Source organism: Amblyomma americanum, chromosome 1, assembly GCF_052857255.1.
Source record: "Amblyomma americanum isolate KBUSLIRL-KWMA chromosome 1, ASM5285725v1, whole genome shotgun sequence".
In the NCBI taxonomy this organism is placed as follows: domain Eukaryota; kingdom Metazoa; phylum Arthropoda; class Arachnida; order Ixodida; family Ixodidae; genus Amblyomma; species Amblyomma americanum.
In genome coordinates this window covers 66919618-66934567 of record NC_135497.1, presented here as the reverse complement: position 1 = coordinate 66934567, position 14950 = coordinate 66919618, and the positions used below count along the sequence as shown (strand labels likewise).

General features: G+C 44.2%; 2 protein-coding genes across 5 annotated transcripts; both read left to right on the top strand.

The window, feature by feature from the left end:
* The first annotated feature begins 232 nt into the window (after positions 1–232).
* On the top strand, positions 233–10789 carry Rbm13 (RNA-binding motif protein 13). The gene is made up of 6 exons (XM_077645791.1): positions 233–374; positions 796–842; positions 933–1259; positions 5518–5647; positions 7149–7271; positions 10575–10789. Exons 1-6 carry the CDS (start codon positions 360–362, stop codon positions 10779–10781), a joined length of 849 nt encoding a protein of 282 aa, XP_077501917.1. The 5' UTR covers positions 233–359; the 3' UTR covers positions 10782–10789.
* A 1175-nt stretch (positions 10790–11964) lies between these two features.
* On the top strand, positions 11965–14740 carry LOC144112943 (RING finger protein 145-like). Of its 4 annotated transcripts, XM_077645782.1 has the most exons (4): positions 11965–12042; positions 12120–12183; positions 12586–12753; positions 12822–14740. In XM_077645782.1, the coding sequence occupies exons 3-4, from the start codon at positions 12591–12593 to the stop codon at positions 14456–14458; spliced, it is 1800 nt and encodes a 599-aa protein (XP_077501908.1). In that variant the 5' UTR covers positions 11965–12042; positions 12120–12183; positions 12586–12590; the 3' UTR covers positions 14459–14740. The 4 variants fall into 4 exon arrangements, with proteins under 4 accessions (XP_077501908.1, XP_077501909.1, XP_077501910.1 ...); XM_077645783.1 differs by lacking the exon at positions 12120–12183 and having other exon boundaries at positions 11967–12042; XM_077645784.1 differs by having other exon boundaries at positions 11998–12183.
* Positions 14741–14950: the final 210 nt, after the last annotated feature.

The window sequence follows — 14950 nt, the reverse complement described above, 5'->3', positions numbered from 1 at the left end:
CGCACTCGCATACCAAACTCGACGAGAAAACAAACTGATGCTGGCAACGACTATTTTTTATGTTATATATAGTTGCTTTATTTTATACATTTTAAATTATTTTGGTAGTTTTAATTGCCATATGTGCAGAAATTTTGTTTTGCAAGGACGTTTGATATCTCACATGTAGCGCTCTGCTCCAGCACATAGATTTTCAGAAGGCTGGTGACAAACTGCATTTTCTTCATTGGCTTCTGAGGGCCAGGGTGGCCAAAAGCACGAGGTGGACCGAAGTAAATCAGGCGCGGTTGAACAGGCTGTATTCCAGCTTGTGTTAAAATTTAATGTAGAGAAAAGTTAACTTTGTTTATACTGAAGCCATGCAAAACGACGACGTAAGTTTCGTGTGCTTGTATTCCATAAGCTTTGTTTGAGTTGATCGCGGATAGGTCATTGTGATTCTAATATTTTCACTTGCATACCTTGCATGCGCACTTGTGTTCTGCTGTTTAGTGAGGAAATCGCAAACTGTTCGCTCTCATGAGATGGTGTTGGTTTAAACAATTGTTATAATGGATTTTGAATACAACTGTGTGATGAACGATTGCGTTCCGGCATGTCACGTCCAACGAGTTTCACACTTCAGATGATGCAGAGCTCGAGTAAAGAAGTGTAGATGATGCGCGACACATAGTTACGTGCTTAGTAACAGATTGGGATATGGAACTCAGCAGTGTCCTAACATCTTTTCGCTTTCGCGCGCAAGTTTGCCTTTTGGTCATGTATTTAATTGTGGTGTGACATCTTCCTTTAAAGGTAATATGGAGCATCATCAAGGGAAGTTTCTGCTCCTTCAAAGTCAAGTAAGTGGTTCGATTTGATGGCACTAGCGTTGTGTACAGCTCTGCCCTGCCACGAGATGCATGATTACTCATCGCACAATCTTTTTGCAGCACAAAAGGCCAGCAGTTTTGCCGAAACGATTTCAACTTAACGGGTCTTTGCAATCGTTCATCGTGCCCCCTGGCCAATTCCTTCTACGCAACCATCAAAGAAGAAGAAGGCATTTGCTATCTCTACATGAAGACCATCGAAAGGGCGGCTTTCCCTGACCGGCTTTGGGAGAAAGTCAAGCTTTCCAAGAACTTTGAAAAGGCACTGGAGCAAATAAACCAAAATCTGGTCTACTGGCCCCGCTTTGTGAGGCAAAAATGCAAGCAACGTCTCCTGAAGATACATCAATATATCATACGCATGCGCAAGCTCCGTCTGTCCCGCCAGTAAGTCCATAACACATCTACGTGTCTTGTTGCAGTCCACTGAAGTGCTGACAGTTGCAATGTGTGATTTTGAGGTTTTTGTCCAGTTTGACTGCAATAGTTCAAAGATTGCTCCTGTAAACAGCGATACACTGCAGCAGAAGCATTTTTATGTGACTTGCATGTGGTTTCTAAGTTGGGCAAATTTTGAAGTGTAAAACAAGCACTGTGCTGTGCATGTAGGCAGCTTCTAAGTTTTTCTTGGGGCAGCTTGCATGCAGAGAACATTAGTGGTATATCGCCACAAATTGCAGCATGTAATTGTGTTTTATAATAGGCCCTATGTGGTACTAAACTGGAAATTACTTTTTCATTGCTTCGTAAAGTGCCGCTAATTATTAATTAGTTGGGTAACCATGAAATAAGTACTTTTGAATGAGATATTGTCCAATATTGCTGTGCTAGCACTGCCTCTACACTGGTCATTTTTCTTTTTCATACAGGCATACTTATGTGTAACAGCCTGAATAGGTTACCATTGAGTTGTAATTGTTTATGCTTATTGATGTCATTTTCTAGACTAATGCTTTTGTCTAGTGGGTTTGGTTTCATCTGCAAATTGTGCAATTTTCAGACAGGTTGCATTTATCAGGAGCAAAGAAAACGTAAAGGCATGAGCAGTTAACAAACCTAACATGTAGGTCACACAAATGTATGTGTAACATTTGACAGCAAACTTTGCTGTGGTCTGCTAGCACTTTTGAAAGGAGGATTTGTTGAAGTGAATGATTTTTCCTTCTAATTTAAAGTTTGTAATAGGGATAAGCCAATGGGGGGCGCTATGTCACAATCTTCATTAAGAATGCTGACACTGTGGTCAATCAGAGTCCTTGATAGCCAGCTCTCTTCTGCCTCTTTGGTGCTGGCTACTGGTGCTTCCTGCGCCAACTGTCTTTGTTGCAACTACCCTGGGTGGAAAAGGGCGCAGTTCTGGTGATATATGGGCCGGAGACGATAGCTGGGTCATAGTAGGCTTCGAGCTAGTTGGCGTGGACAGTTTCACAGCCATGGCAATGGTGATCAGAAAACAGTGTAAGGGGCTTTCCCAGGTGTGCTTAAAGGCCAACTGCAGAGTTTTTCTGTGGCTTACATAGCTTATTGAAACTTATACTCTGGTGTTCTGGCACATGATAGCCTCAGTTGCTTATGCACCATAAAACCCGACACAGCAGCTTGTACTGTGGCTTCTCACTTGTCCTGGTCATTTCCGTGAAGTTTGGCAGTCGTGTGGCATTTCATTTCGATACAGGTAAATTTTAGAATTTGCTGTTTTTCTGACTCAGTTCACCTGCCGCGGTGGCTCAGTGGCTTTGGCGTTTGGCTACTGTTCCCAAGGTCACTGAATTGAATCCTGGCCATGGCAGCTGCATTTCAGTGGAAGTGAAATGCAAAAGTGCTGTTGTGCTGTGCTATGCCAGTGCACATTAAAGAACCCCAGTTGGTCTAAATTAATTCGGAGACCTCCACTATGGCATTCCTCATAGCCCATGTGTTGCTCTGGGATGTTTAACCCCACATGCCATCATCATGCCTCTGGTCAGGCAATTTTTATGGGCAACACTGCAGTTTTGACATTAAAAACATTACCTGCACGTTGATATGCTCGCCTCGCTTGCTAAACAAAAATTTGAAGAGTTGTTTTCGGTACATTCAGCCATTTCGGGAAGAGTCGCTATTTGCAGTCAATTTTTTTACCATTCAATACTGGTACAAGACCATTTCCAGTATGTTTATGATATCATCATTACATCATGGAAAATTCTGCCTCTACCACAAGGCCAAATTAATGTTCCAGTTTGTTGTTATTACTGTTCTGAACTTGTTTTACTGGGTAATCTGAAGTGCAGTTTGTTGTAACAAAAAGAGGGGATTGCAAGTGATGTTGCGCAATCGTCGATTCAAAAGGGTCCAAAAAGCCTTGGGGTAGCCGTTTCAAGGGGCACTGAGGACAACGGCATCCAATTTTTGTGCTTAGCAAAAGTTGAGTCCATGGCTCTTTTTAGGTGTATTGATTTTTACCCAGCAGCAAAGGACGCATTTATTGCTGAGAAAATTGCGTTTAAAAATCTTCCTCCCACTCAGTCAAACTTACGGCATTTACACCGACAACGACTCCGTGATGACTGTTTTCAAGTGAATGGTGGTGTAACCCAGCCTCTGGAATCTGCGCCCAAAAAACTTTATTGACGTATTGCAGTTTACCTGCAAAATCGGCTGGTGATACACCTTTTTCTAGGGAATAAAAGCTGCGTTTTCAGTAAAAGCCAAGTCTTTGTAGTTAGAACCCGGTAGCCTTTCGGATACAGGCCAGCTTCACTTTGTAGTAGAATGCTTTTTGCTTGATATATTAGGTGCCAATGCTTTTGTGATTTTGAGTGCACCAACATTGGAATATTTTGTTGTACTCTGGATTTATTTATTTATTTACCCTCAGAGCCGATAGGTGTTACAAAGGGGAGTGGCAATAGCAATAACATACAAGTACAAACAACAAAAAACAGCAGCTAAGAAATTAAACATAGTTACAGGTACACACTTAACGTAAAATCAATAACAACATTATAAAAGGCAGCATTACACAAAACAAACCATAAAACAGCAGCTAATAAATAAAACATTGTTACATGCCACACTTGTATAAAATCAGTAACAGATTACGAAAGGCAGCAGTATCAGTAATTTCAGCAAAATCACGGGGAAAGTGATTCCACCTAACACAAGTTCTAGGCATGATTGAATCGTGAGAACATCTTGTGTGATAAGGAGGGATCCAAACTTTGTTGCGGGGATCAGTGTGTGCTGAAATATACAATGGTCTTTTTAATAACTTGTCTTTAAGATAAGGATTGTGATGAATTTTGTGAAAAGTACATAATGAAGCTATTGACCTGTGGTGGGAAAGAAACGGGAGGGAAAGGTTAGCTTTCATGGCAGTTACACTACCAGTGCGATTATTTTCGGAAAGTGTGAAATGACAACTGCGGTTTTGAACAGGATCTAGGTCAGAAATAAGAGATTTGACCCCAGGGTTCCAGACCGATGCAGCATATTCCAATTTAGAGCGGACCAGTGTTTTGCAAAGCAATAATTTTAATGAACTTGGTGCAGTTGAAAAATTTCCCACAGAATGATGCCCACATTCTGCCATTAACAGTGCCAAATAGTGGTGGTGGTTTTTGGGAACAGTATGAGGTGGCAGATGTCACTGGTTGCTCTGTGGAAGTTTGTCGGGCAGTTGGTTTGCACTTTGTGTCAAGTCTTATGGAATCCCTAGCTAACAAACATAATCTGATTTATGCACTCACGGTAGGAAGGGTTACAAGTGAAAATAGGGGCACTACTTGCCATTTCTGCAGCCTTTTTATGCTTGTTGCCATTTTTACAAGCTCTGCCATTGATGCCAGCATGACCCATCTTGGTGGTGCCTCTCACTGCCGGCTCAAAGCCAACGGTTACTGGCTCTATGCTGCCTTTCCGTGAAAGTTTCACTGTCGAGCCGCAGATGGCACAAACAGAACAGAAGCAAACCAGTGACTTTGCATGGGAACTGCAACGAGTTTTCATAACTGCGCTTTTTCAAACAACTGTAAGCAGGCATTGAGGAGCCTTACTCTACTGATATCTGTCCGACTGCAGTGTTGTTGTCATGGCTGCTTGACAAAGTGATGCTTTTGCAGTGCAAGTGCCGGCTGCAATGACAAGGCCTCTAGGACAACTTTCACTCTGTAGCACCCCTCTCAATATATGCTGCATGCGATTCCATGCCACCTGAAAAACTGCTTCTGCGCAGTCGGTAGCTGTTAGAAAAGCCTTGTGGTGCTTGCTGTAATGAAACATTGACACTTGTAAAAACGTATATGTACCTTTGGCTTGAAGATAAAACACCTAAAAAGACATAGTTCCAAAGGTGGAGATTGTGTATCTTTTTACTCATTTCATTCTCGTATCTTTGTATGAACTGCAGCTCATTAATAGTGAAGAAAGGCATACAGTGAAGCTCATGCAAAAAGAAATGGCTTCCCATTTCTAGCTGCATGGGTTAAGAAAGCGCAGCTGTTACAAAAGAAAGTGGATTTAGTAAAGCAGTTCCCCTTTTATTATCACTGAGGTAAGGTTGCAGTCTTTGGATTCTCTAAATTGTACCATGTAGGTTAGTACTTACTGTGTTACAGCACACAAGTAGCGAAAAGAATCCATGTGCTCATTCTTTTTGTTGCAGACGGAAGCTGGTACCGATGCAGCGGAAGATAGAACGGCGGGAGCGGAGAAGAGAAGAGAAAGCACTAGTGGCTGCCCGTCTGGACACGGCCATTGAGAAGGAGCTTCTGGACCGGTTACGGCAAGGCACGGTATGTATTTCATTGATTGATCAATAAAACTGGAGGTCTCTGAACATAAAAGAATCCTGTGAAACTATTGTGTAGGCATAGTTCAGTAGATATTTATACCGCGTCTTTGATCTGGCCTGTTATCTTACTACCATCTGCTGTGCGCTGTGGCACCAGTGGTTATACATCACGTGCAACGCTATGAAAGGTATGCAAGTAGTCCACATGGAAAAATAATGAGAGGTGGTTACTGTGGTCTTCTTTCATGGCTGAAAGTGGTCTAAAATCACACTCGCACTTGCAAGTTGCGAATGCCATGCAACCAGCTGTTGCTCGTGACCAGGGCGCGGCTCGGCTGTACTGATGTTCACACTTGCAAGGGTGATCTGTGGGTTGCTTACCTGAATTGATCTCATTCGGAGGAAGAGTTGTCTATTTTGACTGTTGCCGGAAACAAGACGCCTGATGTGGAACAAGCTTCCGTTCACTTCTGCGTCACTGCTGATTGGTCAGCTGTTTGTGACTCACAGTCGCTAAGCTGGAAAATCAAGCAGTGTGGGACTGTACCTTTCTGGCCAACGCGACCATTTGCGACTGTCGCGTTTATACCAAAGCAGCCACACAACTGCAACTTGCAAGGCACTACTGAGGAGAAAGTATCAGTGAACTTCAGACATGTATGTTGAAATCAGCCTCATTCATTGAAAATCTTTTTACTCAAATTAGTGCTAAATATAGCGGACCTGAACTGCACATTTGAGTTCCTCTCATGCAGGTTGTATTCATTGAGCAGCCTGCAATCCGCAGTCTAAATTCTAGTGCTGCATATGTCCTTTGAACATGTTTCTTGTGCTGTTGGAACTTGAAGTTGTATAACACGTTTGTAGTCATAGGAAAATTGAGCACCCGTTGGGAGCTCTTCTCTTAGGTGAAGTTCACAGTCGCTCTTCATATTTCATGGACAGATTTTTCTGGGAAACGGATCCTTGCATAAGCATACACATTCCCAATCACTTGTTTGCTGTGTTTCAATAACGTTGAAGTATCAGTCTCGAAAAAAATGCGAGTGGGAGAAGAGTTCGAAATCACTGCGCGCTGGTTGTCATCTTCTTATAAGTGGTGGGAGCATGGTTACGGGAATAAGTGAGAACCTGACACAACCAAAAACAAATGTAAAAAAAAGTAATAAATATGTTTTATCAAGCTCATGAGAAAAGAAATGTATCATGTAATAAGCCTGCAGTGAAAACATTTTTTTATTTTTGCCCATCACAAAGAAACCACTCCTTTTCAGTCGTGAATGTAGGCAACGCAAACAAGTATACCAGTTTTGACAGTGTTCCACATGGTGTATGAAACTGTTCAAGGAAGTGTATTACCTGACAGCATTCTGCAACCTCCAAAGAGTATATAATTCGTAATGGTTGCAAGCTTTCATCAAATGTTGCTGTTGGAGAAGCCGGCGGCAAGAACTGTGCCTTCCAGTCTGTGTTCAATTGCTTGTTTCTCTCTTCTTTTTCAGTACAAGGACATTTACAACTTTCCCCAGAAAGCCTTTGACAACGCTCTCAAAAGCGAAGAAGTTGAAAGTGAGGTGGAATCAGATGAAGAGGAGGAGGAGGAAGAAGAGGATGAGCATGATGTGGTTAGTGAGCTGTTTCCTATTTATTTTTCTCCCCTTTTTTTTTTCTTCTTAAAACATCTGTGGGAGATTGAGTAAGCCTGGGAGTTTGGTAAAGAGTAGTGTTTTAACTTCTGTCTCATAAGATACAGCTCATGAATTCGACCCCCGTCAATTTTTAAACCCGGATAATTCGAATTGCCAGTGCAGTCCTGGCCAATGCCCATGTAAGCCTATGCCGACACTCTCTAATTAGGATGCTATGGGTCTTGCACACCAGTTAATTCAAACTGGCTGCTGAAGAGAGGCCGTGTCTAGGAATGACAGGCACGGCAAGCAGTCGTCAAAATAGCCCTACTCAAGCCTGAATTACATGCTGCAGAGTCGCTTGCACACCTCTGATGTGCAGGCAGTAGCAGGCATGGCAAAGAACAGACAGTCCTGTCCAAGCGAATCGTCCCAACTGCATAGTTTCGGTTTTCTGAGCTTCGCGCCAGCCTGCAGCGATGGCAGCTATCAGCCATGCATCGGCTAGCCAGCCGAGCCCAGCTGTACGCCGCTACGGCCGCTGATTGGCGCTGTTGCTCATTTCCCTCACTTCCATCTGCTTGGTTCACAAAATTGCATGCTCATCACGCACCTTTCGTTGTATGTACGGTGAAGCACAGCCACGTGTCCGATCCAGGAGGGCATGGGTAAAGCCTCCTCAGAAGTGGCGCAGCCCTTTGTGCTCTAGCACTACCGCGTCACATCCTGAAGGATGCCGGGGAGGCCGTCACCATTTTGGAGCAGTTTTGCTTCGACGCTCTGGACATTGTGCACTCAATAACGTGAAAAATAGTCATTGCCGCGATGCAAGCGGTTCTTGTCACTTTTTTTGAAGTCATTCGATAATTAGAACGTTTTGTTTCTTTAAATTCAAGTTAAGTAGCTCTTACTTTATCTGAAACATTCTTGTTGATGCTGTTGACATAACACCAAATTTTTGTTGCTTGAATAGGCATTGAAAATTAGGAGTAGCAAATGCGCGCAGTGAAAAGCAGTGTACCTATATTTGCTGGCAGGATATTTTTCCTGCCACAGAAGCACCAGCACTTGGTTTTATGGTGGACAGGGAAGTACAATTGGGCCACTGCTTCCCACATGAGATTGTTGCACAAGAGTACCATGCCAAAATGTGTTGGACCAGGCTGTTTGATACATTATAGTGCTACACCAATTCTCTTGCTTTGTTCTCTTCTGTGCCTTTCGTCTTTAAACAAATCAGTTATTGCTACACGCCATCTTGTCACTGTAATCTCCAGAAAATGCACAAGCGCAATCAGAGTCGGGGATTTTTGCACTCTGGCAGCTCAGGCATGGGGGTTGTTGGGTTTCTGGCATTGGAACTGCTAACCAAATGCTGAAAGTTGCAAGCATTCACAGGGGCACTTTTCTGGCTCTTCTAAGCAGACCTGTTTGCCCTCCGGCCAACAACATAATCGAGACATAATTATGGATTTGGAACAGGATCTCAAGATAGATGCCAGGGCAACGATATCTAGCACAGAGCAACGTAACCCAGATAAACTTGTGAAAAGCAACCTGCTCTGTCAGGGAGGCAGGTGGAAGTTGTCATACACAACCGGCCCCTGTGTTTAAGCCCCTCATCTTCAGGCGTGGTTAACGATAAAGCAGAGCAGTCACTGCCTACAATCCTGAGATGTGCTGCATTTAGTTAAACCATATGGCCAATGATAACCAAGGCTTAGCTGCAGGAATGCATGCATTCCTCTGTATTTAATGCATACCTCTCCATCTCAGTAGTACACTACTATAGCATCAGTGTAGCTCGAGATTTTCATCCATTTGTAAGATGGTTCAGAAAACATTCTTTTTGGGTAAACGTCTTTTGGAGCATGTACAGCTAGTCTTCAATGCCTTATCAGTGATGTAAACAATTGGACAGGGTTAGCTGGCAATGGCATAAACTGCACTGAGATATTAGACAAACTTGGCCTGCTCATACCTGACTGCATCCTTGGCACGGCCTGTAGTTCTTGCTAAGTGCGTCTGTGGAGCAAGTTACTTCGAAATGATGAGCGTAACGTTGCAACCTGATCTAGATCAACCAGTACAAATTGCCATTGGTAGTGCTGTGCGTGCCTGAATTATATTTATGTATCACATGCGAGCAGTATATACTACTATTTCTAGTATGCACTGAAAGTTCCATTAGATGTGCTAAATGCTTCAGCAGTGAATTTTTTTTTTTTTTACCCATAACTTCTCCTTTGCTTACCTGGTCACAAGGATTACAGGAGAAATACGATTTCTTCATGAAATGGGCTGTATTGCAATGGTTCATGAAGTTGACTTTGTATGTTGTATAATTATTGTTACTAAAGTCCTCCGCTTGTTTTTTATTGCCTTTCACTTCAAATGTACTATCATGATCAAAATATTACGGGATGCATGTTCTCGGAAAAAAGATTATTGCTGCTCTACCTCACTACCCAGTCACGCGGTATTGTTACCAGTGGATGGAACATGATCTCACCTGACACGTTTCAGGCGACTGTATTACATGACTGCGCTGAAATAAAAAATTTTTCTGTAGACTCGCATCCTGTAAACTTTTGATCACGATAGTAAATTGGAAGGTGCATTCTGATATATGCTTATTTTTCTTAGTGAAAGCTATCAGATATTGTTTCTGATAGCATACCTGCATTTAGACCAAGCATGCTGCATTACTGACCACTGTCATATATACCCATAACCTCTCCTTTGCTTACCTGGTCACAAGGATTACAGGAGTTGCAAGTGCATTAACAGCAATTAAAAAAAAATAATTGAGGTTGTAAAGGGCCTTGTGAGTGTCCATGCTCAAATATAAACTTTCAGGCAATTTCTATAGTCATTTTGATCATTTTATCCACAATTCAGAAAATTTTTCACCCTCCTCACCCTTTTTCTTTTCTTGGGATTATATTTGTATTTTACAGTACATATGCTATATTTTGTTAGGACATGCTTCACTGCATGTGGCAGCTGACTGCTTGTGTACTGCACATACCACTAAACAATTTTTGGCATCCTGTGCACAGCTTTACCCATGCATAAATTTGAAGAGCCTGTGTGTATGAATACGTTTTGTGCCTGGCCTGGTTGCTTCCCTACATTTTATCTTGGAAGAGGCCTTTTATACTGGTAAATGGGGCAGTTTGGAGATCCAACAGGACATAAAAATGATTTCCTGTAACAAATTTATGGCCATGAGTTAGTTTTCTGTTCACTTGATTACAGAGGCTAAAGGAGTGCCTTTCTTTTTTTGCTTCCTTATAGGGTGCAGTTGAATATGTTGCTGCTGATGATATGGAAGAGAGTGACCTCTCTGATTTGGAAGACCTTGGAGAGGAAAGTTCATCTGAAGAGGAGGAAGCAGACAGAGAGAAGATCGTGGCAACCCCAGCTAAAAGGAAGCGGCCACATGTAGAAATAGAGTATGAAAAAGAAGTGGAACCCTCGACATCCAAAATAAATGTGAAATGATTTTTAAACATTGGCCTTACAGTGTCACTATATCAGTTTGAAGTTGCTTGTAGTCTGTGAGCATACTCGGGATTTGTGAACCACCTCCCTTATTTGTGCAGGCGGATTTCGTCAAGACCTAGGTGAGCTCTGATTTTTAAGAAGGAATGCTTTTATTGTATCACTACATCCTCCACCGTCCATGCCTCGACCCCTGGCAATATAATGATGCTTATAATTGATGTTTTATACTTGGGGAACTGTGTTACAGTGGTTTCAGTTTGTTTGGAAAGCAAATAAGTGCAGTAACTTAAGGAACAAGATGCAAGTGGAGTGATGTACATGCATATGGAATATATTCTACTTTGGTGCATATCATGACACTGACAGTAACATTAACTTGTAGCTGACAAACTTTTCTTGTCAGCTGACGCTTGTTTAAAGAGGAGAGTTGTGTATTTGTGAAGGGAGCAACAAGAAAGTGGGGATGTGTTTTATGATGGCAGACGCGTTGCCTTGGAGCTGAGCAAAAAGCTCATTACTCTGGTATAATGTGCTGTTGGTACTCTCTCTGTGTTCTGCGCTTGATGAGCATGGCACCGGATGACCTTATGGCCTCTGTACTGAAGTGAAAAAGCCCCCTTTTTAAGCGTTTATTTTGATTTTGCACTCACTTTCGAATTAATAACGTGTAATAGTAATAGTAATTGGTTTTTTGGTGGAAACGAAATGGCGCAGTATCTCTCATATATCGTTGGACACCTGAACCGCGCCGTAAGGGAAGGGATAAAGGAGGGAGTGAAAGAAGAAAGGTGCCGTAGTGGAGAGCTCCGGAATAATTTCGACCACCTAGGGATCTTTAACGTGCACTGACATCGCACAGCACACGGGCGCCTTAGCGTTTTGCCTCCATAAAAACGCAGCCGCCGCAGTCGGGTTCGAACGCGGGAACTCCGGATCAGTAGCCGAGCGCCCTAACCACTGAGCCACCGCGGCGGGTTAATAACGTGTAATTTATCATTTTCACGCGCTCAGTGGAACAAAAAAAAAAAAACTGCTTCGCAACTCGACAAATTTTGGAGGCGCAAAATGTCCCGTTTTAGATGTTCGTCTCCGAAATGAGCGGCGCCAGCTACTCGGTGGCATCGATCGGCACGTGGACGAGTGGGGATTTGTCGATGCACCGATGCTCCTCGTTATCTCTGCGGCGTAGTTCGATGCACCGCCGCTGCGGGGTGCTTGCTCTGTGTTTACCATTTCGGCGGTGGGTCAGCGATGTGAGGTGTGTGAGCGAACATGTAACGTTTGGTGAAAAACTGGCCGTCGGTTGGGGCGAACTTGAATACGCCACTTTTACAGACTTACTAACTTGGTGGTCGAGAGCCTGGTATTCCATGCCTGCTGCCGTGGCGATCTGAACCGGGTGCGTATGGAATGGGCCAGTGCAACGCAGCATTAGTTGCTCCCATTCGAACGCATGACAGCAGTTTTGCGCAAAGCGTGCGGATGCGTTGCGCTATCAGGTCGAGTGTAGAAGTGTTACACGCGCACTTGAAATAGTAGCCTGTAATGCGCAGATCAGCTGGTGACACACGTCCATGTATAAGAGGCTATGAAATGTGTGTCGCTTGGGTGTGTTCCTGTGCGGAGTTTTTGCATCAATGCGATTAGTGAGTTGCTGGGTTTTTTTCTTTTCTCAAATTGGGAAGGGAGGGAGGGAAGGGGGTGACTGTGCGTTGAGAGACGCGATCTGTCATTTTTGGTCAGAAACCTTAAACGTTTACCGGTGAGGAGCAAAATTCCGATCTCTCGTTGATATCCGCAGGTTTCATGATGAGGCCATCTAGAGCCCAAGTGGATGCTGCCGTCGGCATAATCATGCGTGTACCAGGCTTATTTATCATCGACTACTGGTGGCAGCATGACCGGAATAAGTCGGTACCGCAGTCCATGTCGCTTCCAGGAGTCCTGAATGCAGCGCTGACCAACCTAGGTAATTACGCGCACGTACTTTTCGCGGAGTTATGGAAACTTACCTGAGTGTTCTTAACTATATTTCAGTTCTTGTCCACGGCTTCCTCTTGCTGTTGCTGCCCATTCCAAGAGTGCGCTGTCTTTACACCAACTTCGTGAGCGCGCTGCTACTTCTCTGCTCGCATCTCCTGTCAAAGTACTACATCCAGATGGAGACAAGCCTGTCACGGCATTTGGATGTTGATGAAAGCTTCGCCCGAAGACAGCTCACTGCCTTCCTGGCCCACATTGTGCTGGCCTGCATAGTGTTCGCGCTGCTGGAAGGTCGCTCGCGGCCCATGCTTCCCATCTTGTCATGTTACACACTCCCTGTGCTGGCTCGTACCCTGGACTTCCCCCCCGAGTCGCTGGAAGTGCTTCACAATTTCGGCAATGCTCTGATGTGTGTCAGCGTGGCCTGTTACCTTTACAGCCAGGTGCCGTCATTGATAAGTTTCTTAAAGGACACTTACGTGGACACACTGGTGCTGGCCATGCGCTTTGGCTGGGTTGGTTTGCTGATACTATTCTGGCACAAGCTCTTTGTGCCAACTCACTTTCTTGTTTTTTGGCTGATTGCATTCTGCGTAAAGCTAGCAGAGAGTTACCCTACCTGGGAGAGCCCCTGGTATCTGTTGGCCCTGAGCTCGGCAAGCAATGTCTGTTCCAGTCCAGTGACTTTGGTTGCTTCCTCAGTTACAGTCTCCTATCTGGCTTACCTCACCCTGTCAGGAACCAAGGCATTTTTACATGGCAGCCTTACTTTCCTGAATGACAATCCAATGCACAGTGGCTGGACAGAGGGTATCACCATGTTATTGCTGGCCCTGCAGACTGGACTTACTGAAATCAAGATGCCCAGCCGTGTGGCCGTGCTGCTTATCATCCTCTTCATTGTCATGTCGTCTATGCTGCAGTCAGTGCTGGAAATTACTGAGCCAGTGGTGCTGGCTTTGAGTGCATCACAGAGTCGGCAGCTTGGGCGACATGTTCGGACCTTGGGAATGTGCACCTTTTTGGTGGCTTTCCCATTGCACATCACTTGGAGACTGTCTTCTCTCTTCCCCATTGACTTCTGGATGATGATCGTGCTGTCATCTTGCATCCTCACATCTGTGCAGGTAGTGGGCCTGCTAGTAATCTATGGCCTCTTTGTATATGATGCTTGGCGTACAGAACCTTGGGAGGCCTTAGATGATGTAATCTACGCCGCCCGAGCTGTGACGAAAATTCTTGAGTTTCTGGTAGCCCTGTTTGTTGTGGGAATGGGCTTCTGGGAATCCACAACGGGAAAGTGGAACTGGGCCAATGCATCTATCCTACTGGTCCACTGCTACTTCAATGTGTGGCAGCGCATGCAGGCTGGCTGGAAGAGCTTCCTTCTGCGTCGTGAGGCAGTGCGCAAGACTGAGTCTCTTCCCGAAGCCACTTCAGAGCAGCTCTTGTTGCACAATGATGTGTGCTCAATCTGCTACTCTGAGATGCGATCAGCTTGTGTCACAAAGTGCCAACACTTCTTTCATCGAACGTGTCTTCGCAAGTGGCTGTACATACAAGACAAGTGCCCCCTGTGCCATGCCCATGTTTCTGTTGAGAACCAGCAAAATCCCGGACCTTCGTGCAACCCTGAACCAGCTGCAGCTGCAGCAGCTGATGAGGACACCAACCAGGAAGTTACTTCCTGAAGCAGCAATGCTCACAATTCCACTCTTGCCGTGTGCAGATCAACGTTCCATTTTGCTCCTACCTGTGCTGGACAAGTACTGTCCCAAGGTGCCTCTCAAGGACCCGTTATAACAGTGAGGACAAAATGTGATGCCCCTCTGGACTTGACCAGAGTGCTCTCCACAGCTCACTCCACTTTGGGAACACAACTTTCTTCCAGTGTTAAGTCCTGTAAATACTGTTTACTTGCTCTTGATGTGTACAGTGGTAGCGTTAGGCACCAATAAAAAGGTGTCACATTACCTGCTTCCTCTTATTGTTTCTTTTTTTTTTTTTCTGTACTCTGTTTCCTTGATATGATAATAGGTATGGGCATTAAGAAGTGTACAAAGTGTGGAATAGAAGTTTACAGCTAAGCAACGAGACCATGAACGTGCTGCAAAAAGCCCCATAAAGCAGTTATCATGAGTGTTGAAATGTACTGCCCAGTGAAGCCTTACTCGTGAGAGAAG